The sequence below is a fragment of the Monomorium pharaonis genome, chromosome 4 (genome assembly GCF_013373865.1).
Source record: "Monomorium pharaonis isolate MP-MQ-018 chromosome 4, ASM1337386v2, whole genome shotgun sequence".
Lineage (NCBI taxonomy): Eukaryota > Metazoa > Arthropoda > Insecta > Hymenoptera > Formicidae > Monomorium > Monomorium pharaonis.
In genome coordinates this window covers 8,296,559-8,319,948 of record NC_050470.1, presented here as the reverse complement: position 1 = coordinate 8,319,948, position 23,390 = coordinate 8,296,559, and the positions used below count along the sequence as shown (strand labels likewise).

Sequence of the window (23,390 nt, the reverse complement as noted above, 5' to 3'; positions counted from 1 at the left end):
TTAAAATTTCTTTTGTATGTCAATCGACTGAAAATCATTTGGAAAATACGTCTGTAGAATTTCGATATTTGAAAAATAATTTCGTTGTATATAATAATTAAATAAAAATTTAATATTTGAAAATCAGTTTACGCGTGAAAAAGTTTTCTATTTTATCGACTGTGAATTTGTGATGAAAATAACATCCGGTTTATCTCAGTAATCACATATAAGACCAAAGACAGAGAATGAAAAAACAATCAAGTAATATTTGATTTGTGGCTTAAGTCAAATTAAACATTCACTTTGATCTGAATAAATTTATTACTATTTTTGCATGAAATTTATTATTTGTATTGCTGATATTCATGATTGATTAAACGAACGATCCTTCAATCGCTAATAATGGACCAATTGTCTCTCTATTCTATTCTACACGGTACACCTTCATGAAATTGCATTTTGAGAACCTCTGCCTTATGAGAGCGCGCGTATTGTATTGTGTCACTAACTACTGCGTTCGCGCTCCGAGAGAAAAGGAGATACTTATCAGCACGGATGTAACGTGGAACTACGAGTATCGTAAACGGAGATTAAATTAAATAGTTTCTGACAGTTTTCGACATGAAGGCTGTAATACAACGAGTGTCGAAGGCTTCAGTTTCAGGTAAAGTTACTTGCAAACTGCATATACTCCCTATACTGTGCCAATATGTTTACATTAAATCTGCATAAATTTGTATCCTCCACGCGATAAAAAAGAAATTTATGATGCATCAGGAGAGCCAGTTTTAGTGCCAATTTATGTGATATATTGATTGATAAGAGGTAACTTTAATTATATACATGAGGTTCTCAAACCAGTATTTCTAGGTTCAATGATTTTCCTCCAAATTTAGGTTTAATTGTTATAATCATGAGACTTTTTAGGAGGATAATAATACCTACAGAGCGTTATATTTTCCTTCAATATTCCGTGTGATGAAACCCAAATTTGAAATAAAATCATCAATCTGGCAACTCTGTTTTATACAATGACAAGACTCGAGTGTGTATTGTGTGGTTTTTCAGTTGATGGAGAAATTATTAGTAGCATTGGGAATGGACTATGCGTGTTAATTGGCATAAAGAGAGACGACGGAACAGCAGATATAAAATACATGTAATGAAATAAAATTAATAGGTATAGCTGTGTACATGTGTATAACTGAACATTAGTTTTCTTTGTCGTAGTGTAAGAAAGATACTGAATACAAAAATTTTTGATGACGACAAGGGTAAAAGATGGGCCGCAAGTGTAGCAGATAAGAAGTACGAAATATTGTGTATTAGTCAGTTCACATTGTACCATGTATTGAAGGGGAATAAGTTAGACTTTCACAGAGCGATGCCTGCCCAAGAATCAGAACCCTTTTATATGAATTTCCTTGCTGAGCTTCGTAAAAACTATATCCCGGAATTGGTCAAAGGTAATATACGCTCTCCAAATGTACAATTCATTCTTTTACATTTTTGATATAAACAATAAAGAGATGTCAAAGAATCTTGAAATTTTATTTTTGACAAATTTATGCAGATGGTAAATTTGGTGCAATGATGGAAGTTTGCATACAGAACAGCGGGCCAGTAACACTGGAAATAGAATCCCCAATTAAGTCTACTTGTAATGAAAATACTGCGAATGTAGAGAATAAAAAAGCATCTGATTAAGTCAAGCATCTATTTATGTGTTATAACAAACTGTTTAATAAACTCATATATTATAATATATAGTGTATATGTGTTTATTTAACCTAATCATTATTATAAACCAACTTTTGGTTCAAAATTTAAATTAAATGTTTAAATAGACGTTAATATTGGTTTAAAAAATAGATATATACATTTATACATACATAAGCAATTTAGACTTCTATATATTTTAAACAGTTTTTATTAAAATGTTTATGTTAATATACATAAATTAGGCTTCTTAATATATTATTATAGATACTTTGAATGATTAAAGCAATTGAAGTGCCTTAGAATATCTTATATGAAATCAAGTTCTTACAATTTTGTTTCAGATGCTGACTGGTGAATTGTAACATTTGATAGTTTACCTTTAATAATCAATAATGGCAATGTCTGAAGAGAAAAAGGATCTTGTGCAAAATGAAAATAACAAATTGAAAGGACAAGATCAAGGTATAGGCTTATTTCAGTACATGAATATATTGTTAAACAATTATTTAATTTAGGCTCTATAAAACGAATTTATTTTAGATAAGAAGATCGCAGAGACTAGTGCAAAAAATACAGACGAAATAGGAAAACTAAAAGCAGATGAATTGTCCATTCATAAAAATGATACATCTATTATTAATCAACGACAGGTATAATAATTTTTTCTCGTGAAAGAAATATCAGTTATGTTATCAATATTCTTATGATTCCTGTAATTTTAGACACGCGAGAGTCAAACAGATCCTGAGGATACAGAAACGATAGAGCAACTAAAAAATCAGCTGGGTATATTAATGAATCAGTTGGCCATTCTATCGGCAGAAAAATCGAAAATGGAAGCAAACTTTCAAATGGATAAGAAGCAATTAAGAAGCGAACGCAACGAAGTAAGATAGAAGTTTGACATCCGCTCTGTTATCAGAATTATTCAATTGAACATTAATGTTTGCAGTGTGAAAAAGTAATTAAAGATCTGAAAGACAGGTTGAAGAAGGCCCAAAATGTTAATCATTCCGAAATCGAGCAAGTAAAGTGCAAATTAATTATGGAACGGCACGAGAGAGAGAAAGAACATGCCGACCTTGTCAAAAAAATAAAGTAATGACTCCATTTAACTCCATTTAATTTTGCAAAATTATACCATTCACGAGATGTTTGTACGATGTGAATATGAAAATTAATAACTTTATTTTCATAATATACATAAAGATTGGGCTTTTTGCAGAGAATTGCAGAAATTACTATATGACGAGCAACGCAGTAAAGAACATTTGGAAGGGCAATTGAAGACGCATCTTGCAAATAAGACGCAATGCAAGATTCTCGAGGCCGAACTAGAAATTACAAAGACCAAGCTTAAACAGGCTGAAGAAGCAGCGAAAGAGACACCACCGCTTCTTCTTTCTCTACAAGCCGAGATGGCAGTAATGAAGAAGCAACACCTGAACGCGATTCGTGAAGTAAAATCCAACAAAAATTCTTTTAGCATATTATACAAAAATTGTCGAATACAACAAAAGTAAATAATGGATCTTTTGATTTTGTAGGAACAGAAAAGAGCTGCCGCTGCGGAACAGCAAGCGAGAGGATCGGTTATGATACACGAGGCGAGAGTGGCTGGTTTGGAAGCTCGATTAGCTGAACTTTCCGAAATCGTTGGTGGCTATGATAGATTGAGGCAACAGGACCAATTAGCCATTCAGAAATTGAAGGACCAATTGGTTGCTTTGCAGGACACCGAACACAATGAAACTGTAACGTCAAGTAGCCAGCCAGAGGAAATTATTTTCAAAATAAAGTCTCTGTATACTCGCTTACTGGATCTTGACAATAAAAAGAAAGATTCGGCCTACATAAAATGTAAGTAACATACTTGATAAAATGTAAAAAATAAAAATTTGAATAAATAACTTAAATATGTTTGTTTTTATATTTAGCGTTATTAAATAGTTTGGATTTGCGCGAAGAACATTCTGATTATAAAGAGAAATATGACATTCTTTTACAAGAATTTGAAGATTATAAGCATCAAGTAATGTGCAAATATAATGTCCCATCTAACGCACTTCGTAATACTCAACAACAAAGACATAGTTTGTCTCTGATGCACGATAAGGATAATGATAAAACTCAATTAAACCTTCTTAAGGTTCATAATAGTAACTTGGAGGAAAGAATACGTATGATAAATAGTGAAATGTTAAATAAAGAAAGAGCTTTGCATGAACAATTAGAGCATCAACAAAAGGTAATTATTTTTACAAAAAAGTATGATAGGAATTACGAAATGCCAAATGGAATAAACCATAACTCATTTAAAAGAGAAAGAAAGAAAAAAAATAAATTATGGCTTGTCTCATTTGGTATTTCGCAATTTTTACCTATCTCCTTATTCAGTGATTAATTACAAATTTTCAAATTTGTATCACTTTCGACGAGTTACTATATATTTAATCTTTTAATTAATAGAATAATAATTATTTTTAGCTATTTCAAGAAGAACATTCAAAACTAGAGCATACGTTGCATCAAAAAGATAACGAGTATCGCAATAGAATATCCATACTAGAACAACAACTATTGCGACAAAGAGAGAGATCTATGGCTCTTGTGGAGGAAAAGGATAAAGAGATATTGACCCTGAAAACATCATTTCGCGCGCTATTACCTAACAAGGAGACCGTTGCTACAACAGAAAATAATGCTCATTTGAAGATATATGAAAATACCATTGAGCCGACTACTGATTTGGTAACAGGTTTGTTGACAAATGACAGTCCTCCGATACTGCATTACACTCAGGAATTGGCCAGAAAAGAAGTGCAAGTGTCATCATCAAGGAAAAAAATTCTGGAGTTAGAGGCAACATTGAGAGAGCAACAGAGAGAAATGCTCCATACAAAAGAACAACAACAGGAAGAGGTTAAAAAATTGAAGGCACATATTACTAGGTAATTGTAGCACAATATTGATAAAAATCTCATTAATAAAATAGATATTTTACACATTGAAATTGTATCGAATAAAGACCCGATAATTTAATCACAGGTTGGAGGCGTGCAAGTCAAGAGAAGGTGCTAATTTAGAATATCTGAAGAATGTATTCATAAATTACTTGACAACCAACGATGCATCGAGCAAAGGGCATATGTTAAATGCCATTTCGACTGTATTGCGTTTCACACCCGATGAGCTGAGTAAAGTTAAACATTAAGGATAGATATTTTTTTATTTTATATAGATATATTTCTTACTTAGAAAAATAAATACACAAATATGTACAAGTTCTCTCAATACCATTGATCAAGTTTCTTCAGTCCCTATGTCTTCCTGTGCCTTCAGTTCCTCTATGAGCCGTTTACGCTCTTGCGTTCTCCTTAAATTGGTTAATACAGAATTTTCATATTCTGCGTCCGACATCCTTGGTTGCTGCTGCATCTATATAATGCGAAACAAATCACAAAATAAGATTATTGTAGCAAAAATAGCAAAATAAATTAAGTTTCTGAAGTTTATTAGACAAATAATACGTACAAATATATCAGGGGCAGCAGAAAAACTGACAGACGCGCATGGCGTGCTATTAAGAAATGTGGTTACAGGAAATGTAGGTTTTCCAGTATTAAAATTTGCATTATGTGATGTCATATTGGTAGAACGTTTCTGTGTGTCCCACAAACCACGCAATGTTAATGGGTTTTTCGCTAATCCTATTTCTGTTGAAACTGCCATTTCCTAAAAACATTTTATTTAAGAATTTTGTCTTGAATTTAAATTTTATGTGCGTGCGTGCGTGCGCGCGTGTGTGTGTGTGTGTGTGTGTGTGTGTGTGTGTGTGTGTGTGTGTGTGTGCGTGCGTGCGGTGCGCGCGCGCGCGCGCGTGTGTAATCTTATTGTTTCATAATCAAGCATCTCATGAACTTACTGCTGCATTTTTTTCTTTAAATTCTACCATGGCACTACCTTTCTTCGTAGATGATATAACAAGGGCTGCTATGTTGCCATACTGCAAAAACATAATAATTAAAGATATCCAGATATAACAAAGAAATGAATATAATAGAAAAAATGGAATTGAAAAATCATGATATTACCTTGGAAAACATTTGATACAAATTATCATAATTGTATCCACCATTCGTAGAACCATCTTGTACCTTCCATTTAAGTTTGATTCGAAAATCTCCTATGTTGGACATTGAATTGTCTGATTTACAAAGCTTTTCAGAAAAAAGTTTTCGCGTGAACATCATTTCTTCTTCCATTTTTTTATACCAGTCTTGCAATTCCTTTATGGTCATCTGAATGAAAAAATTACATATTCTATATATCTATTAATAATCTAAAAAGCTTTTTACTAAAATTAAGCTGATCTTATACCTTAAAAGGGTCCTCTTCAGATTTGCCCTTAGGTACATCAAATGATCTCTTAAAAGCTTCCTCTCGTGCCTCCAATTCGTCTTTAAATCGTTTCCTTTTCTTGTCAAATTGTCTAATGCGTTCCTTCGCTTTGTTCCTGGCAGTAACAGCTTGGTCATAGGCTGCCTTGTTTTACAACACATTTTTAATAAATTAGATTATGAGACTTTTTAGAAGTGTAAGAAAAATATAGCATATATGATGTTAACACATTTTTTAAAAATGCAGATATACTTACTCTAGCCTTTACATCAGTTAATATCTCCAAAATCCGTGAGAGCTCCTGAAATAATTCAGCAGCTCTAGGATTATCTGGATTTTTATCTGGGTGGCATGTCAAGGCTTTTTTTCGATACGCTTTTTTGATCTGAAAATATGAAAAAAAACAAATATTTTTATGCAAATAAAGAAATTTCTAACATATAAATTAAAAACATACTAACCTCTGATATGGAAGCAGTTGATGCCACACCAAGCAATCCATATAAATCCAATTGCGTAATTTCATCCATGTCAATTGTTCAGTGGTAATACTAGAGGAGAGCTCACTGTTCACCGAATTCGTTGAATTTAGGCTTAATCGACGCGTTTTAGGACAAAACGAACGAATCTTGCAGAGATATTAAGTTAAAGGCTGATAACAATTTCTCTCAAGAAGAAGAACCTGATAGTCGTCAACTTTAAGGACCTAAACACAATGCCAGGCAACCACAGGCAACAGACAAAAAGCGTCACTCTGCCCCGCAAAGGGAGATATTAACAGTTAAGGGCTGATAACAATTTCTCTCAAGAAGAAGAACCTGATAGTCGTCAACTTTAAGAACCTAAACACAATGCCAGGCAACCGCATGCAACAGACAATAAAGGTGCCTTTTCACGCTGACGCTTAACGCTCATTTTCAGCGTCAAAAGACATCACGGATTGGATCACGGAGGGGATTAAGACTAAGAGCAAGGACCAATCATATTAAAGAATAAGTAAGTGCTCAGTATATGATTGGTTCTTGCCCTTAGTCTTCATCCTCTCCCCATGCGCCCGTATGCTACCGGGGCCGCAATCTGCGACCGCTGACGCTGATGTCGAGTCGGAACCGTCGGAGGTCGGAGGTCGGAGCATGTGATGACGCGAACAGACTCTACATGTCGATTCGCACATGTGATCTCTGACGTGCTTATTTACCAATTATTATCAGCTCTTGATCCCCATGATTGTCACCCTCCGATATCATTAAATCGTGGTACTGTCACTACTGTGTCCCTTTTGGGACAGAAATCCATTGGGTGGAAGAAGAAGAAAAAGTTATCAGCTCCTACCGCACCCTGCACACACATCATACATTAATCATATGCGTTTCTCTTAAAATAATCATAAAAAGGAGACCTGTATCCGAGATGATCATGAGAAACCTACTTCGAAGCGTTTCGCGCTTTCGACGTGCTCTGTTACAGGTATTGTATCACCTGTGCCGTAAACGAACGAATGCTTAAATGTCCTTGCAATATTTATAATGATATATGTTCGTTGAACTGCGATGATTCATGTGGAGTCACGCATCGCTCGCGACAAACATCCTCCAAATGTCACACATTCTTTTTCTGACATAACTTGTAGTTGTGCAATTATTTTTTCTAATTTACTCTAGAGTAGCTTTTATTTTTAAAAATTGTACAGTATTGGTAGTACAGGTTTTAATTATTACAGTTTATATATTTGTAGATTTTGATATACGTAATCTAATCTTATCTAATAATTAACAATTTTAAATATGTAGCTGCAAATAAATAAAATGATGAATCAGTGACTAAATAATAAAAATATTATAAATGAAACATGATTATATAGGTTGCGATAAATATTTTATAATTTTATCTTCTTTTCTTTATTGGTATTCTGTTTTTTAATTATTTTTCTTATATGTTTATATGTATTTTTTTAGGTAAAACAATACAGCACGACGAGTGATCCCCCACAATTCTTGGGGATTGACAATAATTTCACCAATAGTATTCAGTTTGTTAATAAAGAAAGTTATGAAGCTATTCCAATTTATAGGTATTTGGAGCTTTCACAGGAAGCTAAATTACCTGAAGACGAAAAGGTTTGATTGTCAATATTATAAAAATAATATAAAATGTTATTAAAAGAATGAAATTTTTAATAATAAAGTCTGACTTAAGTTGAACGAGTATTAAACATAAACTTCTAAATTAAAATAAAAATTAATTAATAACAAAATACATCAACCAAACTGAATTCTTCCATTACAGTTGAACGACGTGTTTTTAGTGAAAATGTATCGCAATATGGCAATCTTAAGCATCATGGATAAGATTATGTACGAGTCACAGAGACAAGGTCGCATCTCATTTTATATGACTAACACCGGCGAAGAGGCCGTACAGATCGGCTCTGCCGCCGCTTTAACTCTGGAAGACACGATTTACGCGCAGTATCGCGAGGCTGGTATGAAATTGTAAATTACACGTTATTTGAATTTGTCATTACGAACATCTAAAATATGCTGTATTGATGTGACAGGTGTGTTGCTGCATCGTGGGTATCCGTTAGCAAAGTTCATGAATCAGTGTTATGGCAACTGCGAGGATGAGGGCAAAGGGAGGCAGATGCCGGTGCACTACGGTTCCAAAGAGTTGAATTTTACGACTATATCATCTCCGCTAACGACTCAGCTTCCTCAAGGTACTAACACGTTTGTCAACTAGAGACAGTAGTAGAGACCTATATGAGCCCTCTAATATCAACGACTATTGTTTCACTTGATGCTTTAAATCCCTGAACAATCAATAATATTGTATAATATTATTCTTCTGGACAGTTAAAAACAAATTTAATAAAGATCAATATCGTGCAATATTTATATATTATGCAATAATATTGAGCGGTCACTTTAGTTATAATTAATGAAAGATTGTTCTGAAACAAAAGTTTTTACTCTCGTAGCTGTGGGATGCGCCTACGCCTTCAAGTTGGATAAAAAGGACGCATGTGTGGTCTGTTATTTCGGCGAGGGTGCGGCGAGCGAGGGCGATGCTCACGCAGCGTTCAATTTCGCAGCTACTCTATCGTGTCCCGTTATATTCTTGTGGTAATTTTTAAAAAATCCTCATTCCATTTCATAGAATAGATATAGATAATGATCATATTGTTTCAATCAGTCGAAATAATGCATATGCAATCTCCACGCCAGTCCTGGAACAGCTTAAGGGAGATGGTATCGCGGCCAAAGGCCCGGCTTATGGAATTAACACGATTCGAGTAGGACGGCAACGATGTACTGGCGATGTACTTTGCTACAAAAAGTGCAAGGGAGTTCTGCATAAAACAAGGGAAACCCGTTTTGATAGAAGCTATGACCTACAGGTGAACTAATGTATATCTTGGCAGCTTTCTTCTTACAAAGCAAAATTTTAAACGAATTATTAATAAGTTGTATATTAAAAAAAAAATTTAGACTTGGACATCACAGCACATCAGATGACTCCACAGCTTACCGATCACCCGACGAGATCGCTCAATGGAGCGTCCATACGCCACTTGTCAAGTTCCGTCTGTATCTAGAATCACTTGGATTATGGTGTAAAGAGAGGGAGCAAGAATTAGTAAATTCCACTAAGAAGGAAGTTCTTCATACATTTAGAGAGGCAGAACGCAAGTCTAAGCCACATTGGAAGAATCTATTCACTGACGTCTATAAGGAAATCCCCAATCATATCAAGTATACAACTATAAATGTAATAATTGGAATCGTTAGTTTTACTTTCAGTATTATTAACATTTCGCAATTTCAGGAAGCAAATGAACATGATGGAGAGACATCTAGAAGAATTCAAGGAACATTATCCATTACACTCTTACACACACTCAAAATAAGGGATAGGAATTTACTTGTTGTGCAAATGTAAATTTTATATTGTTTTTATTTTAATAATTAAAATGCTAAAGAATTAACAAAACGCACACTGTACAAGAGCATTCTTTATAGACTTTTCTTGCCTTTCTATTGCTTTATATTGTCTGCGACTTCTTTGTACTTTTCCATCCTATATTCTTTCTTTGCTGCATCAAGCAGTAGATTATGAAGTAAATTTCGTTCATGTGGATTGAACTGTTCTACGTTTGGATATATGTTACCTGAAAAAAAGGATATAATCGCATAAATGAAATTTTTGATTGACTTGTCAAAGAATTTCTGGGGTAAAACCTACCTCTCAGTTCTAAAATTGCTCTGCTGTAGTAACCCGAGGGATATATATTTGGTGCTTTGTGAAGTTTTGTGAACGAAGTGGTATAATTCTGATATCTTGGAACAAGAACTTTAAATAATTTGTGTACCAATTGCTTTTCGAGTACCCAGAAATTGGCCAGATCCATTGTCTCTTTATGTGTAGGTCCATGACGTATTGCCTCAAATATCAACTAAAAAATAAAATGCTATTATAAAATTCTCAAATACTAGACTCAAAATAAAATTAAATGTAAAATAATTTCAAGTGAATCACGACTAGTTAGAATTAATAAGATGATAATATATAAAATAAGATTTTAAAAAATAATGGCCGATATATAAATTAAGACAGCTGTTTAAAAAAAACAATAGAATAATATAGAAAAATTAAATCCAAAATAATATTGAAAAAGAGTCACGACGGCAAGTTAAAACTATTAATAAAACAATATACAAAGTAAAATTTAGAATAAAATAACATCAAATGTGGATCATGACATCAAGTTAAAATTTAACGCGGCAATCGTTCTCACACTCTTTGAACTCATCGAGTAAGGTATCTTTATATTCCTACATCATAATTAACGTCGTATGCCTCTTGAATAATACAATTTGAATAATAACAAATGATGCGCACACACCTGCTCAACATAACCTCTGGTCTCGTCAGCTCTGTTATAATTCAATTCTAGCCGCTCGTATTTGAGCAACGCTGTCAGAGTTTTCTGGAATTTGCGAAGACGTCCCTCCGGACCGTCAGGATTTCGAAACTGCCGACGTGCTTTGACATTATATCTTAATTTCGATACTAAATTCTCGACGTTCGCTTGATTCATCTTCGATGTTTACTGAATATTTTATTCCGGTTTTGCTTTAATCCACGCATGGCTGACGCTTTTGTAAGACCACGCGTGCGTTTCAATTGTATTCACATAGTCGATCATAAAATGTTCTTAAATAATAATAAATAATCTTGAATGGCTATTAAAAAATCTTAAAAGTTATTTTGAGATTGCGATATTCGACGATTATAAATTAATACTAAAATTATTCTTTTTATTTTAGTACTTTTAATACTTAAAATAAATAATAATTACTGGTCAATTTAATACTGCCCAGTAGTACATCTTTATAAAGAAATGATATTATATTTCTTCTTAATTATGTTTAATAATTGTTTAATAAAATAAATTAAGCAAAAATTATTATTGAGAGTTACAATAAATGACTTTACAATTAAGACAGTTAGCTTATATGACCTTTTATTATAATTTCAGATGTATAACTGTTCCTATTGCAAAAAGTAATTTACCGATAATAAAAATAGAAAAAACGTAGAAAAATAAAATATCAAGAAATTCTTTTGCTTAATATATTATCCCTTTATAGTCTTTCTGTTTTTACCTTCGGTAAATTATCTTTTTAAGTAAGGAATTGCTTGAGATTTTGTTTTTCCATATTTTTTTCTTGGTTAAATATGATGCAACATGTTATAAAATTTGATATAAAAAATTTACAATTTGTATTGACGAAATTTGAGATTCCAGATATGTATAGATAACAGAAACAATGTCAAATTTTTGAAATTTAGTTTTGATGTCCTATTTGAGACAAAAACGTCTCAATTAACGAAAATTTAGTCATACAAGTGAAAACTTAATAAGTAGAATAACATGAAAAATTTTGTTTATCCTCTGTACAGTCATAAAGTTATATGATACTTTAATTCTGGAAAAGAATTTCCAAATAAAATAGATACATACGAAATCTTGTTAATGTACTCTAATGACTTTATATTAAAATATTGTATCAACCTAATTGTAATTTCAATAATTAACCTTTGAAACCACATTTATTTTATACAGTAATGTATAAATTGTATAAACAAATAATTAGGAAAAGATCGAAACTAAATTGAATTGTTTAAATATTTCTCAATATTTTCGCAATTGTAATTTTAGTAATTCTAAAATCACATTTATCTTTGTAAGTAATGTCAATGATATCAATCAAAGAATTACGAAAAAAATCGATGGTATACAAGGTCGTTATGTCTTTTATTTGTTAATTTTACAGAAATGTTACACGAAAGGTCGGCGCGGCACGACACAATGGGATTAAGACACTACATGTCTTTTATTTCTTTCTTTCGAAATAACAATGTAACAGATGAGACATATATTAAAGATACTAATATGCGGCACAACAATTACCGCGCTGTCGGCATGATTCATGTACTAAACTAATAACAAATAATTGCATGCTCAACTTTTCACTCAATTATTTATTCACGAAGCGAACAGAATGACGGAATTATTTCCTTTTCGAACGAAATATTATTACCGTCGTTTCTGTAACGCGTTCGATTTTAAAATGCCACGCAATACCACAGTATGTTATAGTTTTCAGTAAAAATTATCAGAAGGAACAATGGTTTTTTTTTATTTATATGTGCAAGTGTAAGTGTAGAGTCAGAGGAGTGTGGACTAGACCGACGAATGTTGCAATTCAATGATCTCCCATTGAGCAATCCAAATTTATATTTACTCCAAAATTTCATATCGCACAACTCTGAGAGAGTTACTCCAATTAAATAGATAATTATGCGCGTTCGATTCACGTAAGAATTCCCGTTCGAAAGAAATCTGTTTATGATTTGCGTGAAGTCTTATGTGGCGTTTGAAGTCGCACTAGTTAATAAATGAGCGGGAAAACTCGAGTGATTTTTTTTGTTAACTGGTCATTTCTGTACGTGTCCTTGTATGCGTGCACGTGTAAATTTGTGATATTAATGGCCTATCGCTGAACGGGCGGTGCCATTGGAAGACCCGAGGTGTTGACACCGGACAGAGCTGTGTTAGGGCCTAAGAGAACTTGCTTCTGCTGCGTGCGTTGCAGATCTTCCATCTGAGCGCGCTCCATCTCGAAGATAATCGGCGCGAAGAGGATAGTGGACGAACTGAAGATCAGCCATGTGGCTGAACACGAATATGTATATAGACCTGCAAAAATATATTAATTTCTAAACTATGTAATTTAGCTTTATGTTATATTAGACCTATACATAAATTCACAAAGGTTTTTAACAAATTATAACACTTGTAAAAATACAACATTGTTTAAATAATTGAAAGTTTCCATTGCTTTTAACATTTTTCTGCTAATTTTCTAGTAACTATGTGAACTATTTTGAATAAACATTAAAACAAACAATCAAATAAACATTATGAACTATGTATAGACTTAATAAGTTGCTAATTTTGTTGCAAAATGTATATACCTCATGACATTTAATTCTGTAAAGTTGATGTAAAAATCTTGATTTGTAAAACTCATTTAAATAATTTTAAGAGATCAGAATAACTAATATAAAAAAAAGAATACCAAGTTAATTTTAACAATTCAAGATTTATAATTGTATCAGCCAATAAAAGTTTACCGTCAGCTGCAGAAGATTGAAAGAATAATATTACCTTTGATACATGTGCATAGGCAAGTTCCAACATTGTATCCAAAGTTGCGTACTGGTTCAGGGAACATTTCAGTAAGCCCTAATAATCTTTCTGTTAAGCTCTCATCCTAAATCAAAAAGAATAATTTTACTGATTAAATCCCAAGTAATAAAATTACAAAATTATGATAAAAAAATAACTATTTCTTTCTGTTTATTAACAAATGTATATATAAAATATTACAAATATCATTTGCTTTAATCTTAAATAATTAAAAAAATTGTTACCCAAATAATAAAATGCTATAAATATAAATATATAAAATATCATTGATTTTGATCTTGATTGCTAAGAAAAGCACATGTGTCTAGGTCTAGGTTATATATATGTAATTATAAATATATAATAGTAAATATATTTACTATATATTATAATAAATATTAACACACCAAGCAAGATATTAGAAACCCACTTTTTCTCTCATCATCAAATAATACTTTATGGTGATCTTCGGATTATAAAATCCAGGACCACATAGGATTCTGAAATCGGCCTACTGAACATCCTGCGTTCTACAAACGCCGTGGCACAAGCCACACCAGGAGTCCAAGGCACGAGACTATTCTACGAGAGATCATCTTTCATTTCCCTCAGTAAACCTTAAAAATAAGTGTTCGTTCGTACCTCCTCGTCATCGTCCTCGTCGTCCGGGAGGAGCGATTTCACCTCGGGAGAGCGCGCATCGCTGCTGCCCATACCGCTGTCGACCTGATGATCTAGCTCCTCAACTGAAGCCATATACACGAGGGTGAGCGTAAACGCCCTCCGCTTGCTTGTGTCTTAAGAATAAGTGCGGCCGGAGAGAGGTTCTTGCTCACGTCGAGCTACGTTTCCTCTTCTCTTCACAACGCGGTGCACTCGCCGCAGCCCGCACGTTCCACCACGTTCCACCTCACTCTCTCGCTCTCTCTCTTTTTCAGGGTACAAGCTCGAGAGAGCGAAAGAGCGTATCTCAATAGATAACGTGCCGGTACAACGTGGCTCAAGTTTCATACGCGCCCGCGCGATATGAAATCTAGCAAAACTGAAAGTGAATGAATTTTATACCATACCTACGACTCGAGACGAGGTTGCCCGTACCGCTGCCCACGCCGCCATTCCCTCGAGGATGATCTCGATAACGCTCGATGATCGCGCGCCCGTCGAACTTTTTGCACGGTGGACGGGAGCGGAGTCAGCGGAGACACTCGCTCGCGGCGTTAGAATCGCATGAAGCTCGCGCGTATCGAAGTTCATCGACTTACGTAACTTGTGGAACTCGCGGCGAGTAGGAACTCTAATCTGCGAGATTTTTTTTGCCTGCTTTACCTGGAGCTTCTATTTGTGTCATCGTATATTAAAAATGTCGCTCATAAATGATAAATCTTGTAATTTATTGATGGTTCATGGAATATATGGAATATTTACAAAAAATTATGGATTAATATTATTTTGATTTAATTCTTTTCCTATTTTTAATTTTTTTTTTGATAAAACGCGTATACGAATCGATATTATATAATTCGAGTACAACATCCACATCAATTTATATATCATTATTATTAGCATTGCATCATACAGAATAATAATAATATATATATAATACAACGATTATTATGTATACATATATATTGTTACAACAGAATTATATTTATTAAATTTGATTTAACCGAAAACATGAAAAAAATCAATATTTTATTCCGCCAACCAGCTTTAAACTAAATGTTCAGAGAGGTAAAAGAAATTAATATACACACATATCAGAATTTATTATTCTATCTATAACAGTAATTATTGTAGTGCAGCGAAAAAGAACAGTAGGCCTATGGCCTATAATAATTAATAAATAGTTAAAAACAGTATAGTAATGTTATCGAATAATTAACAATCACGAACGCGAGGACAGGAAATGTGCGCTTCGAATGTGCGTCCCGATTCCCGGTACGCATGTTACATCCCATGTAAAAGCACGCGGAGAGATTCCCAATCTCGATTCCACATTCTTGAAATACACTTTAACATTTGAACATTAGGAGAAAAAAGGTTCGGCGTCGCCGGACGAAGATGCTTCTTTCTTTTTTTCTCACTCGTGAATCGTAGGATGAAAAACAGTCGGTTGCTCAATGCTCCGGACTCCGGAGAGTGCTCTGTTCCCGTAGGAAAAAATATATGCAAAAATGATTACATCAAAAATTGCATATTTTTGTGCATAAATTCCTATAGTTTTTACTGTAAATTTTTGTATAAAGTTTTTGTCTTCAAAATTTTCTGCACAATATTTTGCAGAATTATTTATGTTTTCTGAAATTTTTTGCCTTCAGAAAAAATTACATAAAATTTTGCAAAATTTTCTGCAGAAAAATTCTGAAGGCGAAAACTTTGTACAAAAATCTGTAAAAACTGCAGAAATTCATGCACAAAAATATGCAATTTTTTATGCAGTAATTTTTGCATAGTTTTTTCCTACGGGTTCCTTCTGTCAGGACGCTATTCTACGCGCGCCGGTTTCGTATGTACGTGTCTGTCTGCCTGTCTGCCTTGCGTTTTCGTTCCTGAAGTTTCGGAGCCTGTTTTGATCTGTCTCTGTCCTCGGTGAAGTGAAATAACGTTTCTTTTCGCGGTGTACAGCCGGCCGTCGTCGTTGTCACGTCTCAGTGCTGGTCTGCTGGTATTAAGGTGCCTTTTCACGCTGACGCTTGACGCTCATTTTCAGCGTCAAAAGACATCACGTGACTAAAAATGACGAATGGCTATCTTTATTTTCAGTCACGTGATATCTTTTGACGCTGAAAATGAGCGTCAAGCGTCAGCGTGAAAAGGCACCTTTAGTCGTGATGCGCGTCGAGCCGGCGACGGCGACGCCCGCACATGCTCGACCGAGCTGGCGCTGCGACAGTTGAACCCGGATCGGACGCCGTAGACGACGTGAGTCCCGGTCGCGAGACTCGCGAGGCGGAATCGCGGCGCCGCATGGCGCGATAGAAATCATCCGCACGCGGTGAAGTCAGACACCACTGTCCGACGATCGTGGCGACGAATGTGGACGCGGCGCGCCGCGTCCGCTGCGACAACACCGACACTTAGCGCGCGACACCCACCACCGCGATTCCTGGAACGTGACTCTTGTGCTCCGGACGATCCACGCTCTCCTCGTCGTCGTCGTCGCTGCCGCGCAACCGCCCGGTAGGCGCGATGGCGAACACCGGGGTGCTACCGTTCGTGCGAGGCGTGGACTTCAGCAGCAACGACTTTGGCGTGAGTGCAATTGCCGGGATGTTTTAACCTTGTATGAGGTTAACCTCGCGGGGAGATAACCATGCGTGGGAATCTCCCTAAGGACTTAATTATCCAGTTCATGCTTTTTCGTATATTTATTTTGTAATTTTATCAGCACATAATAGTAATATCTTTCTTGATTAAATGTAACATTATACATATCTTTGCTCCAAAAAGGGATAGCTGAATTCCATGCCACTTTTATCAACTTGATTTTGATAAGATTTAGGATTGGTCATAAGTAATGGCAAACTATAGTACAAAAGTTATCTCTTGATATTTCTAGGATGGCAAATTTCCTGAATCCATGCGTCTCATGACTGGAATACAATGGCTGAAATTGGACAAGACAAATTTGATGGAGATCCCAGAGGAGATGGGCAAATTGTTGAAATTGGTAAAGTATTATTAAAAAAAAATTATAATAACATTTACTCATGCATAAAAAATATTTTCTATAATTATTTTCATGAAAAAATATTTATTGTATTATCTAAATACCTAAGATTGCATATTAATATATGTAATATATGTAATATATTAATATAATTAATATATTTAATTATCTGTCAGGAACATCTATCACTTGTCAAGAACAAACTGGAACGTTTATATGGAGAATTGACAGAATTGGGCTGTCTCAGGACGCTAAACATAAGGCATAATAATATCAAATCCAGTGGTATTCCAGCAGAGCTGTTTCATTTAGAAGAACTAACGACCTTAGATTTAAGTCACAACAATTTGAAGGAGGTACCTGAAGGCCTAGAAAGAGCACGTTCCTTGCTCAATCTTAATTTAAGCCATAATCAGTAAGTATTAATGACTAAACGAATGCTATTATCATGGAAAAATTTGCAAGAGAGAGAGAGAGAGAGAGAGAGAGCTTTGACAATATTCTTATTTTTTCAGTATCGAAACTATACCAAATACGTTGTTCATCCATTTGACAGATTTATTGTTCTTGGATCTTAGTCACAACAAGCTAGAAACAGTACCACCACAGACTCGACGTTTGGCCAATCTACAGACTTTAAATTTAAATCATAATCCCTTAGGTCACTTTCAATTAAGGTAGGGAATATTTTTTTAAATCGTCTTATAATGTTCTTTTTTTTTTCAAGAGGAGTTTATTTCTCTCAAATTGTTTCAGACAATTGCCATCATTAATGAATTTAACAACGTTACAAATGCGGGACACACAACGAACATTGAATAATATACCTTCTAGTCTAGAAACGCTAACTAATTTGCAAGAACTTGATTTGTCGCAAAACAATTTGCCGCGAGTGCCTGATGCGCTTTATTCCTTGTCGAATTTGCGCCGCTTAAATCTGAGTGACAATCAGATAACGGAATTATCAATAGCGATAGGTGCATACATTTTTGAACTTTTCACAATTGTCTTATCTCTTTAGTGTAACTTTACGTTGATATTAATTAAAAAATATATCTTCTAGAATTGTGGATGAAATTGGAGACTCTGAACGTGTCGCGAAACAAATTAAGTGCAATACCGGCCGCTTTGTGCAAGATTTCTACATTAAGAAGATTGTATTTAAACGATAACGAATTAGATTTTGACGGCATACCTTCTGGAATAGGGAAATTATCATCTTTGCAGGTTTTTTCTGCCGCTAACAATCACTTAGAAATGATACCAGAAGGACTATGCAGGTGAGCTGTTATTTTTTATTACAGGAAGAATAAAAATCTTTTCTTAAAGTAATATTGTAAAAAGAAATATATGTATATATTTTTTTAGATGTGGTTCATTAAAGCAGTTAATATTGACATCAAATCGGTTGATTACCGTGCCGGATGCTATTCACCTTCTTACTGATTTAGAACAGCTGGATTTGCGAGACAATCCAAATTTAGTGATGCCACCGAAACCGACAGAAGTGCAAAGGGGGTCGGGCATCGAATTTTACAATATCGATTTCTCGTTGCAACATCAATTGCGTCTTGCTGGTGCTAATGTACCAGCTCCAGTTCAAGCTGCCAGTATGTATTGTGATGTATTATGATCAGATATGATAAAATAAGTAGAGAGATCTAAGTAATTTTTATAAAATATATTTTTGATTGCAGATAGTAAAGATCCAATTGCACGTAAAATGAGATTAAGAAGGAGGAGAGATCAGGAGGAAGCTGACCAAGATCAGGCTAAAATTCTTAAGGTATATTATTATCACATCGTTTGTAAAGAAACTTATTTACATAATGATTTGTGTGGTTTCAGGGCATGAAAGATATAGCGAAAGAGAAGAACAAGGATAAGGAATGTGAGGAATCGAAAGCAGAATCCTTGAAGTGAGTATAAAATCTATAAACTTCTTAATATATGCTATATTTTTTTCTGACTTCTTTTATTTATTATATGATTAATTTTTTAGACCTAAGCGATGGGATGAAACTTTAGAGAAGCCACCGCTGGATTATTCCGAGTTTTTTGACGAGGATGCGGGTCAAATACCCGGCTTGTCGGTCTGGGAAATAGAGAATTTTCTACCGAATGAGATTGAAGAGGTGGCACACGGCAAATTTTATGAAGGCGATTGTTACATCATCTTGAAAACTGGGATAGACGAAGGTGGATCATTAACTTGGGCGATTTATTTCTGGATCGGAGAAAAGGCGACAGTACGTATACTTTTGAACCGAGACAATGAAAAAAGGACTAAGATTGAATGCTGTGATTAGATCATATAGATTGCGTCTATGAACCACGATTAATTGAATAATAATTTATTTTCGCAGTTAGATAAAAGAGCGTGTGCAGCAATTCACGCTGTAAATCTGAGAAACTATTTAGGCGCACAATGTCGGACAATCAGGGAAGAACAAGGAGATGAATCAGATGAATTTCTGATGTTGTTTGATTCAGGTATCACCTACATCGAGGGCGGTCGCACGTCATCCGGTTTTTACACGGTGGAGGATACTGTGAGCTTAATTCTTTCTTATCGTAAATAAATTTTTGAAAGGGGAATTTAAATCATATCAAGGGACATATTTTTTATTTTTTAGCCAGCGATTACTCGCTTATATAGAGTACACGCGGCGGGAGCTTCTATACATTTGGAACCAGTTCCAGTCTGTATCGAATCTCTGGATCCTGGTTATGTATTTGTACTCGACACAGGGACTAAAATATTCATGTGGTATGGAAAGAAAGCAAAGAGTACGTTAAAATCGAAAGCACGACTAATGGCAGAGAAAATTAATAAAAATGAACGGAAAAATAAAGCTGAGATTCTAACGGAGGTCATGGATGCTGAGTCTGAAGATTTTCTGCTGCATTTAGGCATAGAGGAACACGAACAGAAAAATCTGCAAATTGTTGTAAGCTTCCTTTTTACGGTAACAGTAATAAAACAATTATCCTATTTATGTAAATTTTAAATTTTAATTAATTTATTATGATGTATTTAATAATTACTTCTGCAATTTTATATAATTTGGCTTTTGTTTTCATAACAGGAACATGTGGATCCAAATTTTGTGCCTCTCGTACCTAGATTGTATCAAGTTCAACTCGGAATGGGTTATTTGGAATTACCGCAGGTTGAAGTTCCTCATGGAAAATTAACGAATACTTTACTAAACAATCGCAATGTGTATATATTAGACTGCTATTTAGATGTTTACGTTTGGTAAGTATCTACAGAATATGGTTGATTTTTAAATTTATACAGTGACTAAATTGATTATGCGTACGATTATAGGTTTGGAAAAAAATCGACGAGATTAGTACGCGCTGCTGCCGTGAAACTATCTCAAGAATTGTTCAACATGATAGAAAGACCAGATTACGCGATGGTAACGAGATTACAGGAGGGTACTGAATCACAGGTATAAATGTGCTTCTTTAATTAATGTTTATACAAATTTTTAAGTTAATATATAAGCTTTTTTATTAAAAAATAAAAAAAAATTGCTTTACTTATTGTGCAGATTTTCAAGTCTAAATTTACTGGATGGGATGAAGTGATCGCCGTAGATTTCACTAGAACGGCTGAATCGGTCGCTAAAACTGGAGCAGATCTCACTAAATGGGCTAAGCAGCAAGAGACAAAAGTACGTTTCACAATTTCATAATTGAATGTTTATTCTTTTATGTTTCTACTTTTAAACAATTTATTTATTTTTTATTATTTCAGGCGGATTTGGCCGCTTTATTCATGCCACGGCAACCACTGATGTCGGCTATCGAAGCGCATCAACTTATGACGGAGTGGAACGATGATTTGGAGGGAATGGAAGCGTTGGTATTGGAGGGAAAGAAATTCGTACGTTTGCCGGAGGAGGAGTTAGGTCATTTTTACAGTGCGGATTGTTACGTTTTCTTATGCCGGTATTGGATGGTATGTAAAACGTATTGTATTTCTGTTGATACAAAACTTAAGATTAATTGCCATTTTACTTTTGATTAACTAGCCATTAGATATAACAGAGAACGAAGACGGTGAGGAACAGTTCGAAGACGATTATCAGTGTACGGTATACTTCTGGCAAGGCAGAGATGCGGGAAACATGGGATGGCTGACATTTACGTTTAGGTAAAGAATAATAGATATATTTATCTGTGATCATCAATATATCAGGTGAATCATGTCTTTTTCTATTTTAGTTTACAAAAGAAATTTAAATCATTATTCGGAGAAAACCTGGAAGTTGTGAGGACACATCAGCAGCAAGAAAATCTAAAATTTATGAGTTACTTTAAACGAAAGTTCATCATTCATCAAGGTAAACGTAAGCAGCCAAAGGCTGCAGGTAGTAACAAAGTGGAAGTTCTATCATCTGCGAAGTAACGGCAGTGCCTTATGTACTCGGCTCATTCAAATACCAGCGGATTCGACGTTATTGAATTCTGCTTTCTGGTGAGGCACATTACGTAAATTATGCACGATTACATTCCATTTGTAATGCACACATATAATCTCTTTTTATTTATAGTTATCTCTTAAATGTGCCATTTAACAATTCCGACGAAGGAACTGGTATCGTATACGCGTGGATTGGATCGAAGGCTGATCCTGAGGATGCTCGTCTGATTGCAGAAATAGCGGAGGAAATGTTTAACAATGTGATTATAAATCTTATAATATCTTTTGTACTTAGATTCCAAAAAGCTAAAATTCAATTTTATTTAATTTGAAATAATCACAAATATAAATGTCTGCTAAATACTTAAATGTTCTTTTTTACTTCTAAAAAAATAGAATATTTTATATATTATAATTGTGGAAACAAATATTTATAAGTAAAAATAGAAAATAAATCTAAATTGATTACAGCCATGGATAAGCCTGCAAGTATTAAACGAAGGTGAGGAACCAGACAATTTTTTCTGGGTGGCGCTTGGAGGGAAGAAACCGTATGACACTGATGCAGAGTATATGAATTACACAAGACTATTTAGATGTTCCAATGAGAAGGGCTACTTTACAATCAGCGAGAAATGCACCGATTTTTGTCAAGTAAATCTCTAATCTAGAAAAATATTTTGATATTATTACAGCAAGCTTTTAGTGTATGAACAAAATTCTTCAGATTTTTTACGGTAAACGAACGTTATTTTTTTTATAGGATGACTTGGCAGATGATGATATAATGATTCTTGACAATGGAGAACAGGTATTCCTTTGGTTAGGTACTCGCTGCTCGGAAGTCGAAATCAAACTGGCCTATAAGTCAGCCCAGGTAAATTATATAAATTTAATTGAGATAATTTTTATGAAAATGTTACAAATATTTTACAACAAAGTAAATAAATTACAGAGCGATGTAGAACGTTAAATAAATTTTTTTCTTTTTTACAGGTATATATTCAACACTTGCGCGTTAAACAACCCGAAAAACCCCGTAAGTTATTTTTAACTGCCAAAGGTAAAGAATCCAAAAAATTCACGAAGTGCTTTCATGGCTGGGGTTTACACAAAAGGCCACCGCAGTAAAATCGAGTCAATGCTCACTACGTTTATTGTATCAGAGTTAATTTTATATGCAGGCAGGGTATGACACACAAGCGCAACATTTTTACATAGATTCGTAATGCGTTGCGATCTTCGTTCTTACTCGCGTTTCATATGCCAACCAAACGAAAGTTAATCCATCGTAATAATCTGCGTATCCTTGATGCGAGCGATTGATCAGGAAACGCAATAATTGTTCACTAAACAACGAATCTAACTAGTAAAATCTTTGCATTTGCTTCTTTGCTTTCAACTTGTTGAATAATTAT

General features: G+C 34.4%; 6 protein-coding genes across 9 annotated transcripts; 3 read left to right on the top strand and 3 right to left on the bottom strand.

Annotated features, from left to right (window-relative positions):
- Positions 1-133: 133 nt before the first annotated feature.
- On the top strand, positions 134-5,000 carry LOC105831600 (D-aminoacyl-tRNA deacylase 1). 4 transcript variants are annotated; one of them, XM_028189003.2, is made up of 11 exons: positions 169-646; positions 1,213-1,448; positions 2,046-2,166; positions 2,245-2,354; positions 2,427-2,591; positions 2,657-2,802; positions 2,930-3,164; positions 3,252-3,564; positions 3,642-3,952; positions 4,192-4,655; positions 4,753-4,918. In XM_028189003.2, exons 3-11 carry the CDS (start codon positions 2,097-2,099, stop codon positions 4,916-4,918), a joined length of 1,980 nt encoding a protein of 659 aa, XP_028044804.1. In that variant the 5' UTR covers positions 169-646; positions 1,213-1,448; positions 2,046-2,096. The 4 variants fall into 4 exon arrangements, with proteins under 4 accessions (XP_036141221.1, XP_028044805.1, XP_028044804.1 ...); XM_012671826.3 differs by lacking the exon at positions 1,213-1,448 and having other exon boundaries at positions 4,753-5,000; XM_036285328.1 differs by lacking the exons at positions 2,046-2,166; positions 2,245-2,354; positions 2,427-2,591; ... (4 more) ...; positions 4,192-4,655; positions 4,753-4,918 and adding exons at positions 1,051-1,141; positions 1,556-1,747 and having other exon boundaries at positions 134-646; positions 1,198-1,448.
- Positions 4,915-6,998, bottom strand: LOC105831602 (dnaJ homolog subfamily C member 17). The gene is made up of 7 exons (XM_012671831.3): positions 6,567-6,998; positions 6,362-6,490; positions 6,085-6,249; positions 5,799-6,005; positions 5,630-5,710; positions 5,239-5,439; positions 4,915-5,142 (listed from the first exon to the last, which is right to left on the bottom strand). Exons 1-7 carry the CDS (start codon positions 6,633-6,635, stop codon positions 5,008-5,010), a joined length of 987 nt encoding a protein of 328 aa, XP_012527285.1. The 5' UTR covers positions 6,636-6,998; the 3' UTR covers positions 4,915-5,007.
- Positions 6,999-7,196: 198 nt separating this feature from the next.
- Positions 7,197-10,098, top strand: LOC105831601 (2-oxoisovalerate dehydrogenase subunit alpha, mitochondrial). Its single transcript, XM_012671829.3, is given in 9 exon segments — positions 7,197-7,572; positions 8,061-8,222; positions 8,392-8,587; positions 8,663-8,824; positions 9,086-9,230; positions 9,301-9,403; positions 9,405-9,505; positions 9,597-9,860; positions 9,934-10,098. Coding segments are annotated over 9 exon segments (1,272 nt in total). The 5' UTR covers positions 7,197-7,515; the 3' UTR covers positions 10,016-10,098.
- LOC105831603 (39S ribosomal protein L17, mitochondrial) lies at positions 10,045-11,253 on the bottom strand. The gene is made up of 3 exons (XM_012671832.3): positions 11,012-11,253; positions 10,351-10,561; positions 10,045-10,276 (listed from the first exon to the last, which is right to left on the bottom strand). Exons 1-3 carry the CDS (start codon positions 11,204-11,206, stop codon positions 10,143-10,145), a joined length of 540 nt encoding a protein of 179 aa, XP_012527286.1. The 5' UTR covers positions 11,207-11,253; the 3' UTR covers positions 10,045-10,142.
- A 1,148-nt stretch (positions 11,254-12,401) lies between these two features.
- LOC105831605 (mitochondrial import receptor subunit TOM22 homolog) lies at positions 12,402-15,064 on the bottom strand. The gene is made up of 4 exons (XM_012671836.3): positions 14,935-15,064; positions 14,507-14,610; positions 13,844-13,949; positions 12,402-13,372 (listed from the first exon to the last, which is right to left on the bottom strand). Exons 1-4 carry the CDS (start codon positions 14,978-14,980, stop codon positions 13,167-13,169), a joined length of 462 nt encoding a protein of 153 aa, XP_012527290.2. The 5' UTR covers positions 14,981-15,064; the 3' UTR covers positions 12,402-13,166.
- Positions 15,065-17,053: 1,989 nt separating this feature from the next.
- On the top strand, positions 17,054-23,103 carry LOC105837617 (protein flightless-1). Its single transcript, XM_012682537.3, is given in 23 exon segments — positions 17,054-17,116; positions 17,424-17,534; positions 17,711-17,949; positions 18,050-18,211; positions 18,291-18,511; positions 18,598-18,814; positions 18,903-19,144; positions 19,232-19,320; positions 19,383-19,453; positions 19,537-19,783; positions 19,901-20,086; positions 20,171-20,485; positions 20,624-20,796; positions 20,869-20,995; positions 21,098-21,220; positions 21,304-21,507; positions 21,581-21,702; positions 21,774-21,936; positions 21,938-22,026; positions 22,103-22,232; positions 22,444-22,626; positions 22,736-22,849; positions 22,969-23,103. Coding segments are annotated over 23 exon segments (3,726 nt in total).
- The last annotated feature ends 287 nt before the right edge of the window (positions 23,104-23,390 follow it).

Bases quoted from the DNA above. Each gene is read 5' to 3' on its own strand.
- LOC105831605 (XM_012671836.3), bottom strand. From the start codon at position 14,980: ATGGCGGCGTGGGCAGCGGTACGGGCAACCTCGTCTCGAGTCGTAG. The intron at 14,611-14,934 runs GTATGGTATAAA...ATATGGCTTCAG, and splicing joins AACCTCGTCTCGAGTCGTAG to TTGAGGAGCTAGATCATCAG. The intron at 13,950-14,506 runs GTACGAACGAAC...TTTTTGATTTAG, and splicing joins ACGAGGACGATGACGAGGAG to GATGAGAGCTTAACAGAAAG.
- LOC105831603 (XM_012671832.3), bottom strand. From the start codon at position 11,206: ATGAATCAAGCGAACGTCGAGAATTTAGTATCGAAATTAAGATATAAT. The intron at 10,562-11,011 runs GTGTGTGCGCAT...TTTATTTTTTAG, and splicing joins CCAGAGGTTATGTTGAGCAG to TTGATATTTGAGGCAATACG. The intron at 10,277-10,350 runs GTAGGTTTTACC...CCTTTTTTTCAG, and splicing joins AGCAATTTTAGAACTGAGAG to GTAACATATATCCAAACGTA.
- LOC105831600 (XM_012671826.3), top strand. From the start codon at position 2,097: ATGGCAATGTCTGAAGAGAAAAAGGATCTTGTGCAAAATGAAAATAAC. The intron at 2,803-2,929 runs GTAATGACTCCA...GGCTTTTTGCAG, and splicing joins GACCTTGTCAAAAAAATAAA to AGAATTGCAGAAATTACTAT. The intron at 3,565-3,641 runs GTAAGTAACATA...TTTTATATTTAG, and splicing joins AGATTCGGCCTACATAAAAT to CGTTATTAAATAGTTTGGAT.
- LOC105831602 (XM_012671831.3), bottom strand. From the start codon at position 6,635: ATGGATGAAATTACGCAATTGGATTTATATGGATTGCTTGGTGTGGCA. The intron at 6,006-6,084 runs GTATAAGATCAG...TTTTTCATTCAG, and splicing joins CTGAAGAGGACCCTTTTAAG to ATGACCATAAAGGAATTGCA. The intron at 5,143-5,238 runs GTACGTATTATT...CGCATTATATAG, and splicing joins CTGCTGCCCCTGATATATTT to ATGCAGCAGCAACCAAGGAT.